Raw genomic sequence first — 22381 nt, 5'->3', positions numbered from 1 at the left:
CCTCATGTGTCTTGTATATGAAGCTGATCGCTGTGTATTCCCCAGCCGACCTGGAAAAAAGTATGCCCAGTTTTCAACTTCCCTTTGTGTAATTGATAAGAAGGAAATATAGATTTACATTTGAAGAAATGAAGAGCAAGAATCTAAGAGGAACTTTGTTTATTATTATTTCCATCATTACTATTATTATTATTGAGGTATCCCCTCATATACTAGCTGTGGACAAATGGTTAATGATGTGAAGATTTCAGGTAGTTCCAGTGCCTGAAGGAAAGCATGGCATTGGGATAAAGTGAAGTGAAATTGAAAGCCCACCTGGCGATCTCCAACTCCCATTGTCATTGTCAGACAGCACACACGTGTTAACTGCACACAACAAAATTGCATGTATGCCTCACCCGTGCTAGGGGGCGGCCCCTAATGGCGCCCCAAGGGACCAGTGCAGCGGGACGGTACCATGCGCAGGGTACTTCAGTCATAGAGGAGGATGGGGGAGAGCACTGGTTAATTACCACCCCCAACCTGGTGGGTCGGGACGGGAGTCAAACCAGCAACCTGCTACAAGTCTGAGGCCCTAACCGCTTACCCATAACTGCCCATAAAGAGAGGATGTTCCCCTCCTTAAGTCTTTCCTATGACTGACATGCCGAATGCATGTTTGTGACTCAAATACATGTATTATAAGTGTACTAGTCATTCAGTAATATAGCACAGTTTTGAGGAACTGTATTAATAGCCTACCTAATACTGTAAATGTCATTACCTAAAATAGGATATTTTGATGACCTATGTTGTCTTCATAGATGACACAAAAAAAAACATTTTAAAACATTTTTCTTCACAGAGCGAGTCATTTCTGTCAAATCAATTTAGAAAACCTGTGATTTGTTTAGAAATGTTATGCCTATCGCCATTGTACACTGCCACTGTAGAGTGAAATTGATGTACAAAATAAAAGTTTTAAACTACCTTTATTTTGAATTGGCGGAGAAAGTGCTCGAATTTTCGTGACGCTTCGACACCGGAAATTGTGCGTCTGTCACGCCGTCTTCAATGAGAAACCGGCGAGCTGGGCACAAAGCTAGTTGCCAGCCTCATGCAGTAACGGGAGATAATGAATTAACCATCCAGCGATTTAACTATTTTTAAATAACTGGAGACTGGATTTTGTATTCTGAATAATATTCTGTCACTTAGGAATTCCGGGAACCATTATAAAAGCTGAGATAAGATGTCTGTGGTGGGATTCGACGTTGGTTATCTGAACTGCTATATTGCAGTAGCCCGTGCTGGGGGGATTGAAACGATAGCTAATGAGTACAGCGACCGATGCACGCCGTAAGTATATCTTCTGCTAATGTGTTCAAATTTCGGTGGTGTTTTGGTGTGTTGAAGCACAACATGTCCATTTTCTAGTGTGTTTTTGAACTCGAGGAGCATGTGTTCTTAAAACAATGTGTCATGACCACCAGGCTAGCTATATAGCTACTCTGGGGGATAGTCAATCGGGTTAGCAGGCTAGCTCAAAGGTTGAGCAACATTGTTAATGAATGTGGTAACTAATCTAACTTAAGAGGGTCCACCACCTTACACTTTCATGGAACTTTCTGGCGGATGATGTATGTGCCATTCAGTAATGGAATAAGGAAACGTGTAGCGATTGACTTCAGGCCTGTTACATTTAGGAGTGTCTCAACGTAAGCGCCAATGCCGGAGGTTTGGCAGCGAACAAGTGTACGGCCTGGGTGATTAACTGTCATGAATATCGCCGTTGGGGTTAATCAAGTAATTTCTTGTATTTCAGAGCATGTGTCTCCTTTGGTCCAAGAAATCGCTCCATAGGCGCTGCCGCAAAAAGCCAGGTGAGATTTCTAATTCATTCAATGACTAAGGGATGGTCCGTTATGATGGGGCAGGTTCATTCATTTCTGAGCAGGTCATGGATGTGTTGATGGACACGTCGGATGTAATCGTTATACTATTCACTGTAACCAGTCAGTTGTTACTGACAGTAGATTAACATTTTGTGACTGGTGACTAACGGGACACTACGGTAGGCCTACATGCGAAGCATTGATACATTTGATGCCTTAAACGTGTGATGTATCCATTATATGTGTAACCCATCCAGGTTGTGACCAACTGCAAAAACACGGTCCAGGGTTTCAAGCGGTTCCACGGCAGGGCCTTTTCCGATCCATTTGTTCAGAGTATCAAATCCGGCCTGGTGTATGATCTAGCCCAGATGCCCGCAGGGACAACTGGCATCAAGGTGAGAGATTTTATTTGATAATGCTTGATATCACATTCTGTCTTATGCCCATGATCCCACATTGAGGTGGCAGTATAAACCATCAGTAGTTTTTCCGAATGCTTTAGGTGTGAGCTCATCTTGTCTGACAGAGTGCATTTTGATGGACCAGTTGCTGAGGGAGTGGTTTTAGTTTTTCAATAGCTGTTAATCCTCTGAATTCAAACGTGTTGGAGCATGAGAAAAACAGTATTTAAAAAATATATATATAAAAAATAAATGAGTGCAGAGGCTTGACTGGTGTGAATGTTGTACATTTTTAATGACAAATGTGTGATTTCTGAACTAAAATGTATCATTTTCTTCCTGCAGGTGATGTACATGGAGGAGGAAAAAGTCTTCAGCATCGAGCAAGTGACAGCCATGCTGCTGACCAAGCTCAAAGAGACAGCTGAAAGTGCTCTGAAAAAGCCTGTTGCCGACTGTGTTATATCTGTGAGTGAATTCTTTCTCGCCCCCAGGCAACACTTTGACCCATTTGATTCTTGAAATGAATGCAAAAAGCTAAATATGGTACTCAAAGTAACGTCCCTGTGCACAACCACTTGTCCAGGTGCTGGTGATGTGCAGTAAGAGTAATCCAAGTAAATGAAGGATGAATCACCGCACACTGGTATCTTTGCTGGTAGTTTATTTGGTGAACAACGCGTTTCGCTACTGCTTCATCAGGTTCACTCTGTCAGCTAAATATGGTGTTTGTTTGTATGTGATGGACAGATTCCCAGCTATTACACCGATGCGGAGAGGAGGTCTGTTTTAGATGCTGCACAGATCGCTGGCCTCAACTGCTTGCGATTGATGAACGAAACCACTGCAGGTACCAAAAGAGTTTAGGAGGGGGAAAAAAAGAGCCTAAGGGTGCTGAGATGGTTTATATCTGACAACCGTAACAAATCTGTGGGGCCCTCTGGGTAATTCCTACTGGTGTAGCCATCAAAACAAACCATCGCCATAGTCACACTGCGTCAAAATAAACAATTTCATGAACATCATCAATTTCATTTCAACATTAAAAAAATCTTAACTTTGAGTTAAACTAATAATCGTCTTTCACGTTATCCTCCTGTGTGTCTCAAGCTCAATGTTGTTGTTGTAGCATAATTCATTTCTCTGGCAATGAATACGCATCTGCAGTTTGGTTGTTGTTTTTTTTCATGAATTTGTATTTGTGGAAGAGTGCTTTTCATGTATACCATTATGTATACTGGACAAAATGTCCATATGAAGACTTGTTACGAGAGTGGTGTGGGATGCAGTCATTGTTTGCCAACATGATGCAGGAGCCCAACACCACGCAGGGGAGAGGGCCTTACTCCAATAATTATATGGCTACCTGCCAAAATCCAGTAATAGAAAGCAAGAATTGTCAGAACAACATAGTAATGTGAACGGTCTTTTTTGCTGCGTCATGTCTTTCACAATGAGGAAATGAGAAAGCTTCAGTGTTGTGGAGCAACTTATCCGATGGCTGAATAACTCTTCGCAAGCAGAGTTGATTTACTGCTAATGTCAATATCATGCATAAACCTGACTACTTGCAGTAACATTTGAAAAGCACAAAGGCGTTTGGCAGTCACTTTAACAATCTGCGTTTTTCACTAGTAATCATTATGCAAAAAAATGGTTGCAGCAACAAAATTGCACAGCTTTGTGGCGTTGCAGGTAGACGTTTATGTCTTTCTTTTAGATAGTTGGTCTGCGCCATACTGTAGTAGTGTAATAAAAGTTTATTAAAAATGAGTGGGTGAGAGATGTTTATTGAACTAAATGGGTTTTGCTTGTTTGTTTTGCCTTCTTGTTTTGCAGTCTCTTTGGCGTACGGTATTTATAAGCAGGATCTGCCAAATCCAGAGGAGAAGCCGAGGACGGTGGTGTTTGTGGACCTCGGGCACTCTGGCTACCAAGTGTCTGTGTGCGCCTTCAACAAAGGCAAGCTGAAGGTATGCCAACGTCAAGTCCTTACAAGTCACTGTGGTGGCGCACACACACACATGCCCTGTAATAGGTTGCAATGTCAGCACTAGGGAATAAACAGTGGGGAATATCATGAAATGCGTAGACCGTGTTGAATAATAAGTGAACATATGCACTCCATGAATCCATGAGTAAAGCGGCGTACACACACAAAGCTAGCTTTTCGCTTGCTCGCCTACTTGCCACTCTTTCATGGAACGTTCGCTGAAAGTTCCCGCGGCTTTAACTGCCAATGAACAGGCGAGAAGTACCGAACTCTGCATTCCAATTGGTTACTCGCTTACTGGCCTCGCTCGAAGATAAAATATTTTCAACTCGCGATCCGCCCACATTGCATCGCTTGTACAGTACTCGCCTGCAAGTCTCGCTGAAACACATCGACATTCTATTGACTTCATTTGCTGAGCGAGTAACTAGCAGCGACGTGTGTGTATGGCCCTTAACTTTTTTTTTTCTGCCATACAAAAGACTAGTTTCCTAGGGTATAGTTGCACTTGTCACATTTGTCGATTTCTGGTTGAATGGAATATTGAATTCTTTCCTTTTTCACTCAGGGATTTCTGTGAGCATAATGGTCTCATGACGGCAATAACTGCATATACTGTGCAATGCCAATGTGGCAGTGTATGTAATTCACACAACTGGTACACTGATTTGACAGCAAATGGCTCTACTACTCAATGTTCACCTAACAGTTTTTCGCAACGGGGACTCTACAGCCCCTCAGGGGGCATTGGGGAGCACTAGGGGTGCTGGTGAGAACCACGCATCTAACGTAACATGCATGTATGGGATGATGATGATGATGATGATGATGATGATGAATAACAACTACCATTAAAGAAAATGAAAAGATTTGTTTTAATTTGCATGTCCATATCCGTATGTCCGTATGTTATTGATGCACACAAACATTGGCAGCGATTCCCGTTTGAGGTCAATGTTTTTCCATATCTTTCTTATTTTTATTTTTGGTACATGGTCTGCATTTGTAAAGGGGTTGTTGTAGCTCATGTGGTAGGACAGCCTACTCAGCAAACGAAAGGCTGCAGGTTAAAGCCCCCCCTTTCTCTGTGTCCCTGAGCAAGACACTTACTCCTGGTTGCAGGGTGCCACCAGTGTGTGAATAATACGGTTGTGATTTGGTGAATGTGAGGCATGCATTAGAAGGCGCTTTGAGTGCTGAAAGGAGTGGAAAGACTCAATATAAATGCTATATATATATATATATATATATATATATATATATATATATATATATATATATACACACACACACACAATTATTATTTTCAATGGCTTTATTTATTTTCCCCTTTTTCTCCCTAGGTGCTCGCGGCGGCCTTCGATCATCAGCTGGGCGGCAAGGACTTTGACGAGATGCTGGTGAAGCACTTCTGCGAGGAGTTTGCCAAGAAGTACAAGCTGGATGTGCGCTCCAAGCCGCGGGCGTTGGTCCGCCTCTTCCAGGAGTGTGAGAAGCTCAAGAAGCTGATGAGCGCCAACTGCTCCGACCTGCCACTCAACATCGAGTGTTTCATGAACGACATCGACGTCACCGGAAAACTCAACAGGCAAGTGAAGTCCTCCCACTTTGTTGGGAAGCAGTCAACTTTGACGTTCTATTGGGACTAAGAAAATGTTTGGTTTAAACTTCGACACAGCCTTTTCTGTCCTCAGCCAGTAGCAAACCAAGGGAGGCGAGTTAACCAGGCAGTTTGGAGAACATTATTTGTTATCTTCTTTTTCCGACCAATATCTCGGTACGAAATTTGAAAGTCAATGATAATTAGACAAGTGATTTTAGACCACAAGGAAAAAGACAAGAAACGGGGAGGGAGACTGATATAGTGGGGTAGCAGTGGCCTAGTGGTTAAGGAGATGCCGGGCTTTGGATCAGAGGATTCCAGGTTCCAATCCCATCCTACCTCTCTCCATGGCCGAGGTGCCCTTGAGCAAGGCACCTAAGCTCATATTGCTGCAGTTACTGTAACCATTACCCTGTAAATAATTGTAAGCCGCTCAGCTGTAAGTGTAATGTAATATAGTTCATTTGCCAGCAAGAGGAGAGATGTGGTCTTGTTTTAGGAAAAGGCTGTATTTTATAGTAGTCAGTCATAGTATTATGCCGTGTTTGTCCTGTAAAAGACTTCAAGGAAGGACATGCATGTTTTGTCAGAAAGCAACCTGAGTCTACCAACCTGAATGCCACTATATTAAAAAACTTTTAGATTGAAGTTTGCTCGCAACAAGTTATACTTTTTAAGTGTCTCACGTGTGAGTGGTCATAAACAGTGTGCATTGGCACTGCCCTGACAATTCGATTCGATTAACATTTGGTAGGTTTCGATTCAAATTGATTCAGTCAGATTCTACGATGCATTGCAATGCATTACATCTCTACTGAATTTTTTCATCAGTCATGACGAGCAGTCAGATACTACAGATACAACATTTTATTGACTTGTGTGTATCAATCCTGCAGTTTTCAATGCTTTGAAGTGCTTTAACTTAATGTAAAGTTAATTTGCTCTGCAAATACCCACGGAAGTGGCATTTGCCAAATCGATAATTGAATTGTCCTGCCCCGCATTGCAATGCATTTCCGAATCGATTATTGTTGACGCCACTAATAAACAGCCATATAAAGTTTGTATGTATTAGATTAAATGTTAATTGTTGTGTATTTCCAGAATTGCTAATAGGGTAAGCATTGCCATCAGTATCTTAAACAGCTTCCTGTATGTCTGTGTGTGTGTTTTTCAGGGGTCAGTTTGAGGAGATGTGCGCAGACCTGCTAACTAAAGTGGAGGCCCCCTTGCGAAGCGTAATGGAGCAAGCCAGTGAGTAAAGCAAAGCACTGCAGGCCTACCATGCCTTCATGCCTCAGCTATGACTTATGAGCCCAATAAATGAAGTTGCATGTGTGTGTTTGAGCGTTACTACACACACACACACACACACACACACACACACACACACACACACACACACACACACACACACACACACACACACACACACACACACACACACACACACACACATTATTATTATTATTTGCACATTCCTGTGCTGCTCGCGCGCGCACACACACTTTATTGGGGTTGTGTGTGTGTGTGTGTGTGTGTGTGTGTGTGTGTGGCTATGATTCGTGAGGGGAGGTGGGTTTGGTGATGTGGTGGTGAGACAGTAGAGTTGCTGACGTGCCTGTTTGTCGCCCGTCTGAGCAGACCTGAAGAACGAGGACATCTACGCAGTGGAAATTGTGGGCGGAGCCTCCAGAATCCCGGCCGTTAAAGAGCGAATCAGCAAATTCTTCGGGAAGGAGCTGAGCACCACTTTAAACGCAGACGAGGCCGTGGCCAGAGGATGTGCGCTGCAGGTCTGCTTCTTTCCGTCGTCTCCCCCACCCCTCACCCCTCTTTTTTTTTCTCTCTACTGGTTTTTCTATTTTTTTTTCTTTTCTTTTTTTGCTGACTTCCTCAGTGCCTGTGACACTTGTATCTCCGCAGGCAGCATCCCTCTTACTCAGCAACTGTTGTCTACCTTGTCCTGTTAATGATTAGCGCAGATGTCCATCTCCCTGTCTTTCAGCACAGGTGGATCATACCATATCATTGCACTAAATGCCACACCTCTACACCTCTTTACCGCTTGTAAACAATCTCTGGCTGCGCAGTGTTCAACCTCTGATTATTGGAAACTGCTGCTGTCGGTCAAAAAATGAGCTCACCTGGTTGGCAGCTTAGCATCTGGCCTTTTCTCACAACACAAATGTTTGTAAACGAAAAACCAATGTAAATACCTTACAGACAGCTCTTATTTCCCTAAAAAACCCAAATTATATTGAAAATTTAATTAAATGAAATGTCTTTGTGTGACTACATGAATATGGCCCTCCTAAGAATACTACAGAAATGTAACTTGCAGATGACAAATGACTGATCAGAATTCTAAGGCAAGCACTGATTGGTAAAGACAAGAAAACTAAACAGAGTTTGGAAATGTTCCACATTGGATGGATGTTTCTGGGCATAGTAATGGAATGACTGAAAAGGCACGTTCGAAACGGATTACACTAAGTATGTAGACAAAGTATTGTTTTCTCCTGTGTGGAATTGTGCACATAATTAGACTTGTTGTGTAAGTGGGAGGAAATGAGGACATTAGATCTGGATGTGTTGCTTCAGTGATGACACAGGCATTCCCGCGTTTGTGGTGTGGTTTTCCAAGTGAATGCAGAATAAGCACAAAAAAAAAAATCTTGTGTTACTGTACTTACTATGTAAATGTATCCGTTAGTTTTTCATGTCTGTTCAGGTTGGAGTTGGAAATTGTGCAAAAAATGAAGACGATGGGGTCAAAATACTTATTTTCCTGATAATTCTGCACGCATTGTATAAGCTATTCCATTATGATTATAAAAAGTATTCTTTAGGGGCATTTTTGTCTTTATTCCGATAGAACCGTATGAGAGGCGACGGTAAGTGAGTGGGAGAGAGCGATGGGGGGAGGATCGGCAAATGACCCGGACTGGAATCGAACCAGAGTCGCCAGCGTAGTAACCCAGTGCCCTATACCGTTATTCCACGGCAGGGCCTAAGCGATTCCATTATAATGAATCCTGCTTCCTCCTCCCCTCTACCAGAGAATCGTATATGAGAGGGAGATATATCAGGCGGGTTATTTTCCGGTATCCATGTTTTGTCTGAGTCTTGAGGTAGAGAATAAATGGAGTCCCCTTAGTGCTGTAGATGGCGGTAGCGCACGCCTTGTGCAAACACCACAAAAAGAGAAGAAGATGGAGGGACAACGCCCCCTTAGGAGACCGAATTTTGAGCACATTCCTTTGCATTGGATGGGCGGGTTTTAACATATCTTTCTCTCTTATGCGATTTTTGCCTCTACTGTGTCCTCTACAGTGTGCCATCCTGTCTCCTGCCTTCAAAGTGCGCGAGTTCTCCATCACAGATGTGGTGCCCTATCCAGTCTCCCTCAAATGGAACTCCGCTGCTGAGGAAGGTTTAAGGTACGCCACTTTTGATCCCCTTTAATGTTGCACTGCATAGTCATTGTTGATCAGATCGAGGGCGGTTCTGTATAAATACGATCATTAGTGTCAGCGAATTTTATTTTACCATCAATTAGTTATTTGTCCTTTATTTAGCCAGGATTGTCCCATTTAGACTATGCATCTTTTCTGCCAGGATGTCCAGGTCAAAATGGCAGCCTACACATGGTTCCAGACGCAAGCACATTAACACTTTCAGAACTTACAACAAAAAACAGCAACACATATTAAGAAAAAAAGAAACTTACATAAAACACTGTCAGCTAAACGTTATGTGGAGTAACTTTCAAGGACATCTTGAAGACATTTCACTAAGAGTCTTCAGTTCTAATTCTAATGTGGGTATCAGAAGTTACGTATTTATCTCTGGAGAATGGGCCTGTAGGGCATTGGTCTGTTGAGGGTGAAGAACTGTCTGTCTGGGTGGGTAACTAACCCCTGCTGCATGCATGGTGTCTCCACATTGCAGTGATTCTGACGTATTCTGTCTTTTTGCTGTCTTTGACTGGGTTGATGAGTGTCTGGGCATGTGACTAACCCTGTTGCATATTCTCTCTCTCTCTCTCTCTCTCTCTCTCTCTCTCTCTCTCTCTCTCTCTCTCTCTCTCTCTCTCTCTCTCTCTCTCTCTCTCTCTCTCTCTCTCTCTCTCTCTCTCTCTCTCTCTCTCTCTCTCAGTGATTGTGAAGTGTTCCCAAAGAACCATGCCGCCCCCTTCTCCAAAGTGCTGACCTTCTACCGCAAGGAGCCTTTCTCCCTCGAGGCGTACTACAACACCCCTAAGGAGCTGCCCTATCCAGACCCCACAATAGGCAAGCACACACACCCATCTCCTTATCGTTTGCTACAGGGTGGCCATGGGCCCTTGAAAAGTCTTGTATTATATTAAAATTTTGTCAAGTAAGGCCCTGAAAAGTCTTATTTTGGCTTAAAATTTCAGCTTGAATGTCTTACATTTGTGGAGCTTAATTTAAGGGAGGAAGCATTCCATAATCCATGTGTTGTTGAATTTAAGAAAAAAAAAATGGTGCATAGCCACATCTTGTACAGAATCCGTGCAGTGTCTCTTGCATTGATTTTCACATTTTAGTCCAGTCGGTCCACAACTGTTTTTTTTCTTCTGTCCCTCCCTGCGCAGGCCAGTATGTGATCCAGAAGGTGGTGCCCCAGGCCACGGGCGAGAGTTCAAAGGTCAAGGTAAAGGTGCGCATGAACGTCCACGGCATCTTCAGCGTGTCCAGCGCCTCGCTGGTGGAGATGCAGAAGTCCGAGGATGCTGAGGAGCCCATGGAGACGGAACAGCCCAGCGCCGAGAAGGAGGAAGAGGTACAGTACGGCAAGTCAACAGGGTCAAATATATGAAGTACGTACAGTACGGCAAGTCAACAGGGTCAAATATATGAATTACATACAGTACGGCAAGCCAACAGGGTTTAAAAAAAAAGACGCTATTTAGTCTAGCGCGCGGAAATAAGACGACCCCCCTTTTTAGAGTACTATTTTTATGACAAAAACCACGTCTTATATTCGGGCCAATACGGTACATGGAGTACATACAGTACGGCAAGCCAACAGGGTCCGGATAGCTATTTATCCTATGTGGCACTAGGTAAATGGCATGTGAAATGTATGAATTACATACAGCCCAGCGCAGAGGATGAGGAAGAGGTACAGACTATGACCAACCAGCAGCAGAGTCACAATTAGGCATGCACCGATACACATTTTTTCCACTTCCGATCCTGATATCTAAACTTGGATATCTCTAGCGATACCACTCCGATCCGATACCAAAACCACAAATATGCTTGTATGTCAACTTGAGGTATGCCCAAGTAGGCTAAATGGTCAGAAAAGGCTGGCAGAAGAACAGGAAACCAAATAATTAGTAAAAAGTAGCAATTTAAAAAGTAACAATCCCATCCTGCAAACTAATATGCAAATTTCAAATTAACATTACACCTGGCTCAATGTCGGGAAAATTCCTATGCGATTCGATCTGTGAATTATGTTAATATCTGAATCCGATACCAATACAGTATTGGATCGGTCCCATCCCTAGTTACAAAAGCTACTTAGCCTTTATGTCACTAACCTTTTGGTTAATGGCATGTCAAATATATGAAGTACATAGAGCCCAGCGCAGAGAAGGAGAAAGAGATGCAGACTATTACCCAGGCTCCGCCCTAGTGGTGACGCAATAGGCTCGTTTGTGACAACGCAGTAAGATTTTTGCTAGGCAGTGGGCATGCGCAGATTGCATCAAACTGGCGAAGTGCGCCTAATGCGTTTGGCTCAGCTACACACACTAAGGCCAAAAGCTTGATCAGGTAGAGTTGGAATCCCGCTACAGTGGGAACTATACCCACTTTGTCGGGAACTAATCAACTTTGAGCATTTCCACCAACCGTCCTGGGTAGAGGCGTGTTCTAGGCAGTGACGTTGTTTAAGCAGAGTTCTATTGGGGACTAAGAAATGGTTTGGTTTGGTTTAAACTTTGGCTCAGCCTATTCTGCCCTCGACCAGTAGCAAACCAAGGGAGGTGGGTCAACCATGCCGTTTAAGAATGTTAGTTGTTATGATCTTGGTCAGACCAAGTCTCGAAGAGATTTGCAGTCATGGTAATCAGGCAAGCAGACTATAGCCAACCAGTAGCAGGGTCCAGATAGTTAATTAACTAATAAGCCAGGCTATAACATAAAATGAAATATACACTTGAACGAAGAGAAGACACCGGAGCACTTGGACTCTGATGAAGATGGCTTGCCATCGAAACGTTAGTCCCCAACATGTTGTGCACTTGAATTAAAAAGAAAAAGCATCCCATCTGAGCTGTGGTTGGTGCATATGCACAGATAGTGTTGTGATTGGATTACAGTGTCTGGCACAAAGCTGGCTGCTATGCTATGATCCATCTCCCATGATGCAACACCAGTTCAAGCTGCAAGACAAATACATATGTTTAGCTATGGCTCATGTAGTTTACTATGCTATGTGAATATTGTTATAAGCATCACTTAGAAGTTGTTATGTTAGGAATATGAATGTGCCCAGAATTAGATTGTCAGTAATGTTTCCTGTTGCGCTTTTTTAGAGCAAAATGCAGACCGATCCTGAAGACACGAAAGCCCAGGGCGACGGCCAGGCTGGGGAGAACGGCGAGAAGAAGGCCGAGGCAGATGAGATGGAGGTGGGTTTCCTCTGCACTACTACTTACCCTGCTGGGTACATGCTGGGTCAATATCCACCCTTTCAGCTGTTTCCTCTGCTTTTCCACCTTGCTGCCTCATTGAGACGTCATCAAGGATGTCTCTATACATGACAAAGAGAGAACGAGGTCAGAGGGGGAGGCGATACAAGCAACGATCATCTATTAGTAAGATAGTTCAGGCTCATACTTTTGTGGGATCCATGTGATGCCAGATGAGCGCCCCTGTAGGAGACCTTCAGGTAGGAGACCATTGGAGTCTTGAGTTTGAGAATAAATGGAGTTCCCTTAGCACTCTAGATGGCGGTAGGGCACTTCTTCTTGTGCAAGCTGCCACCAAACACCACTAACAGAGAAGAAGGAGGAGGGGAAAACGCCCCCTTAGGAGACCAACTTTGAGCACACTCCTTTGCATTTGGTTGGGTGGAGTTTGGGGATATCTTTCTCGACTAAGAACATCTTTGATACAAGTAAAAGTGGCCTTGCGCAATCTGGCTTGCACAAGATGCTTGATTTCTACATTCTCCACCGGGTTCCATTTTTTGTTTCTTTCGTGGGAGTAGGAGTGACACTGAGGTACAGTGACAGAGTGCAGAGAAAACTGACTGAAGGAGTGAAATCGACAATAGACAACAGTGACGGGATGGGACGAGATTAGAGGAGGGATGCAAGACTATATAGAGTCTAGAGTCTATGTCTGCATTGGTTGAAAATACAAGAGAAAGGTAAAACTCAATCATTTAACTCAAGGAGAGATTATTTCCAAAAATGGGACAGTATCACTTTAAAAGGCAACACAGATTACATTTGTGAAATATGTTATCTCTACACATCGTGTTATATCCCCACCGGTATCATTGTTGGAACACACAGCCAGTGAGTTATTTAGTGTATAGTGTTTAAATATCTGGTCTGTGCATATAAGTAATGTGTCATTTTGAAGCATAATGCAGTTGGGAGTGGGTTCTTTTCATTGCAGTTTTGATTTGTGCAATGTCAAATCCCCAACATGATCATTGTCGGACCCCAGTGAGTTATCGGTCCTTAAGCAAACCATGTTAAAGGGACAGTTTGGTCAATTTCAACATGCAGTTGTAATGCTCACACTACCCTGGACTTGTCAGTGCCTGAGATTTTTTTTTCTTCTTCTTCAGCCGTTTCCGAGATCCTGGTCATTGTAATGGGGGCAGCTCTTTGTTTACATTTCGAAAAAACATTTTTATTTATTCCCAAAAACATCCAAAAGGTTATAAAACATCAGCAGACAACTAGCAAACAGCAGTACCTTTTGGGAAAATATTTGGAGTTGGCCTATGTTTCATTTTTTTAAAATGTAAACAAACGCTGCCCCCATTAGAATTGCTCATATCTCGGAAAGGGCTGAGCCGAAAAATGTGGCATCACCAGGTACTGACAAGTCAAGGGTAGCGTGAGCAATACAACTGCATGTTGAAATTGACCAAACTGTCCCTTTAAATCATGTCAGTTCACACTAAGTAATACCTGATTTCCAGACAATCTGGTAGGGAGGTGTGCATGCGTGTGTGTGTGTGCGTGCGTGTGTGCGCGTGCATGTGCGTGTTTTACCATCCTTGGTTCAATGCATGACTGAGCAGAGGGTGCCTGGTGCTGAGGTGTCAAGTGTGTTGACATGGTAACGGCAGCCATCTTGGTCTCCTGTGACACTTGATTTAGCAGCCCGTGTCAGTGCCTGCTGATGGAGTCATTTCAGCCTACGGTGATGTGGTGGCAGACTGCCGTGATTGATTGTTGTGGTGGATGGTTCTCTGACTATAATGATTATTACACTCTCGTTATATAAATAAATGATAAGATTACATTACATTTAACTGACATTTGATCCAAAGTGACTTATGGTTAGTGACTGTATTGGTTACAGTCCCTGGAGCAATGCACGACTGTCCTTACTACTATTCAATTTCAATTCATTAGGGACCATGTACAATTACAGCCTAAATGTTGCCATTTTGTGCATTGTGCCAGATTTGGCCTAACTTCCATCTGTTACAAGGATATTGTTTCATTTGTTTTATAACATAAAGTACTCTCTATATTCATGGATTGAATGATTATTTTTATATATAGACCTCACCAGCAGAGGAGGGCAAGCAGGAGAAGAAGGCAGACCAACCTCCACAGGCCAAGAAGCCCAAAGTCAAGACAAAAATCCACGAGCTTCCCATCGAGAACAGTCCGCAGTGGCAGCTCGCCAACGACATGCTTAACCTTTTCGTCGAAAACGAGGTAAGATTACCGGCCAAAAACAAATTGCTGCCATGCACACATAGCAATGTTGTTCTTATGCAGCTTATTTACGATTTGCTGAAAAAGCTGAACTAGATTGAACTCATTTTTATATTTTCTTTCTTCCAGGGTAAAATGATCATGCAGGACAAACTGGAGAAGGAGCGTAACGATGCCAAGAACAGCGTAGAAGAGTACGTGTACGACATGCGCGACAAACTGCACGGCTTGTACGAGAAGTTCATCAGCGAAAGCGTGAGTACCCTCTCCTCTCCTCAGTATTCCAACATGCAATGTGCTCTATGGTTACCATGGTGCTGTCAGTTCCGGATGATCTGAAAGCACCGCCTTGCGGTCAGGAGAAATGGAAACACAGAAAACGTAGTGCAGTGGCGTACTGCGTAGAGCACCCGTACCATATACATGAGGACCCAGGTTCGAGTCCAGCCTGGGTCATTTTCAGATCTTTCCCCCTCTTTCCTGTCTAGTCTTCACTATCCTATCACAATGAAGTCGTTAAAAGCCCCCCAAAAATATTTTGTTAAAGAAATTGGACAGAAAATGAACGCCGTTCTCGAGCCATGCGGTTTTACTTGATGATATTCAGTGGCTCTGTGGAAAGGATATGTTTGTTGTTTGGAAGCAGCAATTGTTTTGAGAACATTGGCAAACAAAGCAGGTTTTAAGAGTGCAGTTCTGAAAGTGTGTGTGTGTGTGCGCGCGCGTGCGCGCGCGTGTGTGTGTGTGCATGCACCAAGCTCCATTTCCTCTCCCACCTGCCAAATCCTGTTTGTCTTGTGTTGAGCTGATTTCATTGTCCAGTTGGCTTTCTCTCGTCCATGTCCAGGTGGACTTGTGTGCTTAAAGCAACATTGTAGTTCTCCTCTTGAGATAGAATCTGTAATCAGTAGCAATCAGGGTGAATAAACGCTTGCCTGAATCAGTTTTTTTCCAACCTGATGGTTAACGTTAGGTATTTTGTAAGCAAGAGCGTTCGGCGCACTATAACAAAGGTTGAACGTTCATCCACACAAATCTGCACACGCACAGATTAGTAAATTTTTTGTAGGCAATATATGTAACTTAACCCAAACATGTTAATTGGACAGTGTGCTCTCTTGCTCTGTTCATTGATCGTGAGCTCTGTACTTTATTACGTCAGCTTTTCAGAGACAAATGGCCAGACCTTCATAACGTGCTATTTTATTCATCCCCCTCTGAGATGAATCTAGTGCTTTGGCTTCCCATCTGCGGTGTCTTCTCTCTGTTGCAAAGCTTTTGGAAATCACTAAATGCAGTCTTTATGTTTCCCAATCCAGACACAACCACTATCTGTATTACTTTATTATCTTTATTACTATTGTAGTGTAGTCAACAGTCGATGTAGCTGCAGCTTTAACTCTGTAACGTGCTCAACGCAAAGTAATCATCTGGCCGATTTGACTGTAAGGGGTGATTGCCCTGATTCCTGCAGTGCTCATTTATGGACACACACACACACACACACACACACACACACACACACACACACACACACACACACACACACACACACACACACACAGTAGGCATGGAGCCGAGCTCAAACACTTTCTTGCACTGTTACTTAGTGTCATGATCTATTTGATATCTAGTTTACACATGATCTGAGATGATATGAAGGGCAAATTCAAGTTCCTTGAAATAATGGACCCCCTTGCTGCCATTAATGATACAGAACACATGCACTTTGATCTTATGATGTCTTTTTTTCCCTGTGTGCTACCTGCCCTTAAGAACAGCCAACGCCCTGCATGGTTCTCACGGCAACAGACCAAACTGTAAACAAAAGGTTATCTGACGTATGGTATTGAAAAGATTCCTGACTGTTGAGAACTGTGACGGTGCACCTAGTCATCATACTGACTTTTTCAGAAGGTGACGGTATGCGTCTCATTAGGGAAATCATGTATTCTACTCTGACTAAGGTTGATGTGCAGATGTGCATAGTTGTATGGTTTAACCACTTAATGGTCAAAACCTGCAGCTTGATTTGGCTAACATGTTCGCTTGGCAACGCTGATTATTAGTTAGTTGCTCAAATGCTAAGGTAATTTCTTCAATATTTAATATTAAGTGTATGTCTCACAGCTACAGTGTACACTATTGTGACGGTGACCCTGTTATACAGAGTCGCTTTCACCATCTCATATACATACTCAAAGTTCAGTATTTTTGGGGCTTTTCTCGCCTTGAAGATGTGACTGGAAAGGTTTGGGGAGATAGGAGGGTAGGGCCGGGAAACCACCCAGGTCCCCGTGCACATGGCACGAGTGCTCCAGTACACGCAGTGCGCCACATCACCCCCTGCTGTTCAGTGGTTAAAAGCTTATGCCTCTCGTTTTGCTCTACTCTTACAGTGTTTCTGAAATTTACAAGTTTAAAGGTGCACTGTGTAATATTTTTAAGGACTTTAAGGACAGACGGCATGCTGCCCATCCATAAATGTGACCTTTTCCACAAATTCACAAAGTATTCATTATGACTGGGAAAATTGAATTTTTCATCCATGGTCTGCCATTTTGAATTTCCAGAAATAGACATTTTTAGCTGCAATAGGTTCTGTACTTTGGTCATAATAGTAAATATTAGTTAAATATCTAGTAAATACTTATGAAAAGCACTGTTGCTCACCAGTATGCGGCTCAGTATGTAACTCAGTATACCATTGGGATACTACCTAGAACTGTGAACCTTACTGGTCTTCTCTGGTCTTTTTCAGGATCGGGATTCCTTCTCCTTGAAGCTGGAGGACACAGAGAACTGGTTATACGAGGAGGGAGAGGACCAGCCAAAACAGGTCTACATCGACAAACTTGCAGATCTTAAGGTTGGTCAAAAACGCTGAATAAATGTTTTTAACCTCCATGGTTAGCTCCCGTGTGTGACTTGATTGGTTATATGTAAATTGTGTAGTTCTTCAACCCTGTTGCTGTTCCGAGGGGATACCAGGCATTGCTAAAAACTGTCACATTCTTTTATAAAGCACTTTGAGCTGCACGATTGCATGGCATGTGCTATACATCTACTCTACCAACTCCACTGTCTGATTTGGATAATTATATGAATGTATAGTTTTTTTAATTGATTTTGTTTTACCTTTATACCTTTACCAGGGAAACAAGTCACATTAACATCTCACATATGGTATAACCATACATGTATAGTAAACTGTTTCATTTTCCACCCTTCCTCCAGAAACTTGGCCAGCCCGTCCAAGACAGATACAACGAGTCTGAGCTGCGGCCGAAGGCCTTTGAGGAGCTGGGCAAACAGATCCAGCAGTACATGAAGATCATCGAGGCCTATAAGACTAAGGTGAGGGGTGTGGAGTAGAGCAGAGTAACTTTATTGATCCCTGGTGGCCCTGCCGTGGCCAACCGGTAGGGCACTCGCCTGCCATGCGGCTGACCCGGGTTCAATTCCCGGCCCGGGTCCTTTGCTGGCCCTTCCCCGTCTCTCTCCCCACTCGCTTCCTGTCACTGTTCCTTCACTGTACTATCATAAATAAAGTCAAAAAGACAAAAAACTATTGATCCCTGGGGGGGAAATTAAGGTGTCAAGTAGCTCACATAAATGCACATAATTCCCACATGGACATTTCAGGACACATAACACGGGTAATAGTCAGGGAGCGGTAAAATAATAAATAAAGAAAAAGCATAGGGCACAACTTTCTTTTACTTCCAAATTATCCGTAGAGTGCTCTGAAATCTGTGGGACTGAATTTAATAGGTTGTTGTTACCATGCCATCAACATAAACTGGATATGTGGAGAATCATCGAAGTCAAATGATGAGATGAGGTTATTGATGGGTCAGAGATCAGATGGATTTGGTACAAACGAACTACGTAGTTTCTCCTTACAGTGCAGGTGGACAATCATCTTTCTCTGTTCCTGTAAATTGGCCCAATATTTAGAACCCCCTGGTTTAATTGTTGTGTCAATTCTCAAGGTTTCACTTTTGTGTAGAGGCCCCTGGTTTCATTTTGGCTAGGATGCAGAATGGTCGTCTGCCCTTTTCAGGACTCGAAACACCAATCGCCATCTGTACTTTCACTTTCGGGAACACCTTTTTATGAGGTTTCTGTTTTAGTGTGTCTATATGCATCGATATGTAATATTATGCGCATACCTAACTCTAGCCCTATACAGTTCACGTACTGCTGCTGCTTTGATAAACTGTAGCTAATTATTATTAGAAGAACATGAAAATGATGTGTGTGTACTCTACTTAACCCTGTGCTAATGCACTATAAAACAAACAAGCCAAAAACCCTACTTAGCATCTGCACTGGTTGTTCTGTATATTTCACATATTAAGTACAAGTTCAGACATTAAGTATATGTGCACTTTGTATCTGCTAGTGATGTTGGCCATGATTATATCCTGGGTATGATTATATTGTAAGTTGCTTGTAAGTTAAACACCGTCTGCCAAATGCAACGTAATGTTGTGTAAAAAAAAGTGACCTTTCTTTCTTTCTTTCTTTCTTTCTTTCTTGCCTGCCTCTCAGGATGAGCTGTACGACCATCTGGATGACGCGGAGGTTCAGAAAGCAGACAAGCTGGTGAGCGACGCCATGATCTGGATGAACAGCAAGATGAACCAGCAGAGCAAACAGAGCCTGTCAGCAGAGCCCGCCATCAAAGTCACGGAAATCCAGTCAAAAACAAAGGTGAGGACCGGAGGACTGTTGCCTGACTCTTGTCTGACCTGTAGTTCCGCCCGCGCAGCTTCGTGAGCTCCACTACTGTGTGTGCGTGTGCGTGCGTGCGCGTGTGCGTGTGCATGTGCATGCAGCTCTGGAGCCCCCTGGTGGCGCTCCAAACACATGCACGCACGCACGCACACACGCACGCGCGCGCACACACACACACAACCAGGATCCGCGGACTGTGCTGGGTAATGCAAGCAGTGTTGCCAGATTGGGCGGTTACCTGCTCAATTGGGCTACTTCGGGATGGCCGTCTGCGGGTAAAAAGGGGCATTTGGGCGGGTTTTCCTGCAAATTTATGGCTATAGAAATCAATAGAGCTTTGTTCAAATTGGGCGGGATTTAGTGCTTCCAGATGGGGTTTGAGCATTTTTTGGGCTGGAAATCATCAGTCTCATCTTGCAACCCTGAATGTAAGCAAAGTGTCATGTCTATTAGCCATATCAACAGTAGAAAAATACACTTGCTAGGAATGTACTTTGGTGAGCCCACACATTGAACACAGTACAACGAGCAAACAAAAAACTACGGGGGGTGAGGGGGGGATGGGTGTATGAAGGCAAACCAAAGAGCCACATGAATGCATAACAAGGGAATGACACATTCAAAAACACTGAATTTGGTTATGATGGTCATGGCCTCATAGGTAGACCTTATGCCACTTTTGTTCGTCTCCAAATTGGTTGTTCACCTGGTTTAGAGTAAAATCATTGGTGTTAATGCATCACCCCATCCTCCTCCATGAATGAGGTACCCTGAGCATGGTACCGTCCCGTTGCACTGCTCCCTTGGGGCGCCATTGGGGGCTGCCCCCTTGCACGGGTGAGGCATAAATACAATTTTGTTGTGTTCAGTGTTCACTTGTGTGCTGTGGAGTGCTGTGTCACAATGACAATGGGAGTTGGAGTTTCCCAGTTGGGCGCTTTTCATATATTTGGTAGTAGATGGTGTTGCTATTCTAGTAGTTCACTTTGCTGAATAGCCTTTGGGTAATGGTCGTCCAACACATCATTTTCCCAGTGTTAACATTCATCTGCTCAAAAGCCCATTTGAAGCAAAGGAGCTAAGGTGTTCAAAAGGTTTCCTTATGGAATATGTCAGGATTTTAAAATAAATGCGTGAAGTAAAGTGTGCTGCTACAACAGCCAAATTTGAATGCAAGTCTAGATGACGGTGAGCCCCCACAGTTGAACAGTGTAAGCTCAGTAACTATTTAACACACAATAACAAACACCTTGTTTGAATATCACCAGGAGCTGTACTCGGCGTGTAACCCCATCTTGACCAAACCCAAGCCCAAAGCAGAGGCCCCCAAGGACGACAAGGCACCCGAGCAGAATGGCCCAGTCAACGGGCAGGAGGGCGGCGAGGCCCCGCCCGCAGGCTCCGAAAACCCCAGCGCAGAGGGCACGGAGTCAACCGACAGCAAACCAGACATGGACCTTGACTAAAACAAAAGCTGGAAAAAATCTTCTTCAACCCCTTGTTTATTTTTCTTTCTCTCTCTCTCTCCCCCACACTCTTCCCTCCCTCCCTCTCCCTCCATGAGCGCAGTTGCATATGTTTTTAAACAGAATATTCAGTATTCGGTTTAGAACTAGTTTGTGAATATTCCGTTTCCATGTGTTATAACGGTGTTCTGCAATCAGAATGTTCCCAAAACACGGCCGCATTCGGAATGAATAAAGAATTTACACGGCCCGCGCGCAAACTGAGTACTGCCAGCATTCCGTTTAAAATGGAAGTGATGGACTAAATGGATTCATGAGTTACAATCTAGGGCCACATATTGCGTATGACCTTGTTTTACCTGCCCAATTCAACCAGGTGATCATTCAACCAGCTTATCGCCTGACTTGATTGGAGTTTTTTTCAAGTTGTCTGCTGAGTGACCCATGGGCCATCTCTGAAGCACCTGCCAGCTGAGGTGTGCGAAAAAAAAAATCCAAGTTTAACGTTGATTGGACAGGTAAAACGAGGTCATTTGGAATTTGTGGCACTGGATTGTATAACTTTTTGTAAATCCATTTTGCCCATCATTGAAAATGGGAATGTTCCTTGCATGTAACTGCACTCCATGTTTACCCAGTAATGCTGCTCTTTAGTCATTCCACCATAACCATGCTTTGGGTCGACGTTACTGGCTGTCAGAGAAATGGTTCTCTGTCTCTCTGTCTCTCTCTCTCTGGCCACCTCTGGTGCATGTACTTTCTTTTTGGATTTGGGGGCAAAAATTGAAAGCATAATGCAATAAGCCTGGTTATATTGACAAAAGCGTATCCATACTGGCGTTTTTTTTCTTTTGTGAGCTTAAAAACTGTTGAGGTCTGTGTCAAAAATTTTCGTTTTAATAAATATTGATCTTAAAAGAGCTTTTTTGTTCCCAGTTTCATTTTGTGCCTGGAAAGGTAATATGACTATCAGTCAGGCATCATGGTTCTTTTCAAAATTGGCAATGCATGGACATTTTCTGTCAGGGTGCTCTTGTTTCCAACTTGGGCTGTCATTTATGTATTATAGTAGACACGATTATTACATAATATGCTATGTTCAAAAAACATTAGAAAGTTCATTGCTTCCAACATGTAGCACAATGCTTTGGATTTTACTTGGAACCTCGCATACAAAACATTAAACGGTGCAATTCATCTAAATGAGAGAAATTCCAAGGAATGGGTTGCAAAAAGTGTGTTCTGGTCCCAGAGGCTGTGTGCACGGTGGTGGATGTGTCAGCGTCTTGCCAAAAAACAAAAAAACAAAAAAAACATTTCCGCGTCATATGACAGTTGGTTC

At 43.3% G+C, this 22381-nt stretch overlaps 1 protein-coding gene across 1 annotated transcript; it reads left to right on the top strand.

The window, feature by feature from the left end:
• Positions 1-1060: 1060 nt before the first annotated feature.
• On the top strand, positions 1061-21959 carry hspa4b (heat shock protein 4b). Its single transcript, XM_063190045.1, has 19 exons — positions 1061-1338; positions 1805-1862; positions 2132-2272; positions 2624-2746; positions 3029-3128; positions 4118-4251; positions 5615-5859; positions 7052-7128; positions 7519-7670; positions 9211-9317; positions 10036-10169; positions 10496-10683; positions 12452-12547; positions 14672-14830; positions 14960-15085; positions 17592-17699; positions 18068-18187; positions 19388-19549; positions 20842-21959. Exons 1-19 carry the CDS (start codon positions 1232-1234, stop codon positions 21037-21039), a joined length of 2535 nt encoding a protein of 844 aa, XP_063046115.1. The 5' UTR covers positions 1061-1231; the 3' UTR covers positions 21040-21959.
• Positions 21960-22381: the final 422 nt, after the last annotated feature.

Source organism: Engraulis encrasicolus, chromosome 23 (genome assembly GCF_034702125.1).
Source record: "Engraulis encrasicolus isolate BLACKSEA-1 chromosome 23, IST_EnEncr_1.0, whole genome shotgun sequence".
Lineage (NCBI taxonomy): Eukaryota > Metazoa > Chordata > Actinopteri > Clupeiformes > Engraulidae > Engraulis > Engraulis encrasicolus.
The sequence above is the reverse complement of the archived record's forward strand: the minus strand, read 5'-3'. Positions and strand labels throughout refer to the sequence as shown.

What these genes read in the sequence shown, in the direction of transcription:
- hspa4b (XM_063190045.1), top strand. Translation starts at nt 1,232, where the DNA reads ATGTCTGTGGTGGGATTCGACGTTGGTTATCTGAACTGCTATATTGCA. An exon ending in TTGCCGACTGTGTTATATCT is followed by an intron (nt 2,747 to 3,028) that starts GTGAGTGAATTC and finishes TGTGATGGACAG; the next exon opens with ATTCCCAGCTATTACACCGA. An exon ending in ACCTTTTCGTCGAAAACGAG is followed by an intron (nt 14,831 to 14,959) that starts GTAAGATTACCG and finishes TCTTTCTTCCAG; the next exon opens with GGTAAAATGATCATGCAGGA.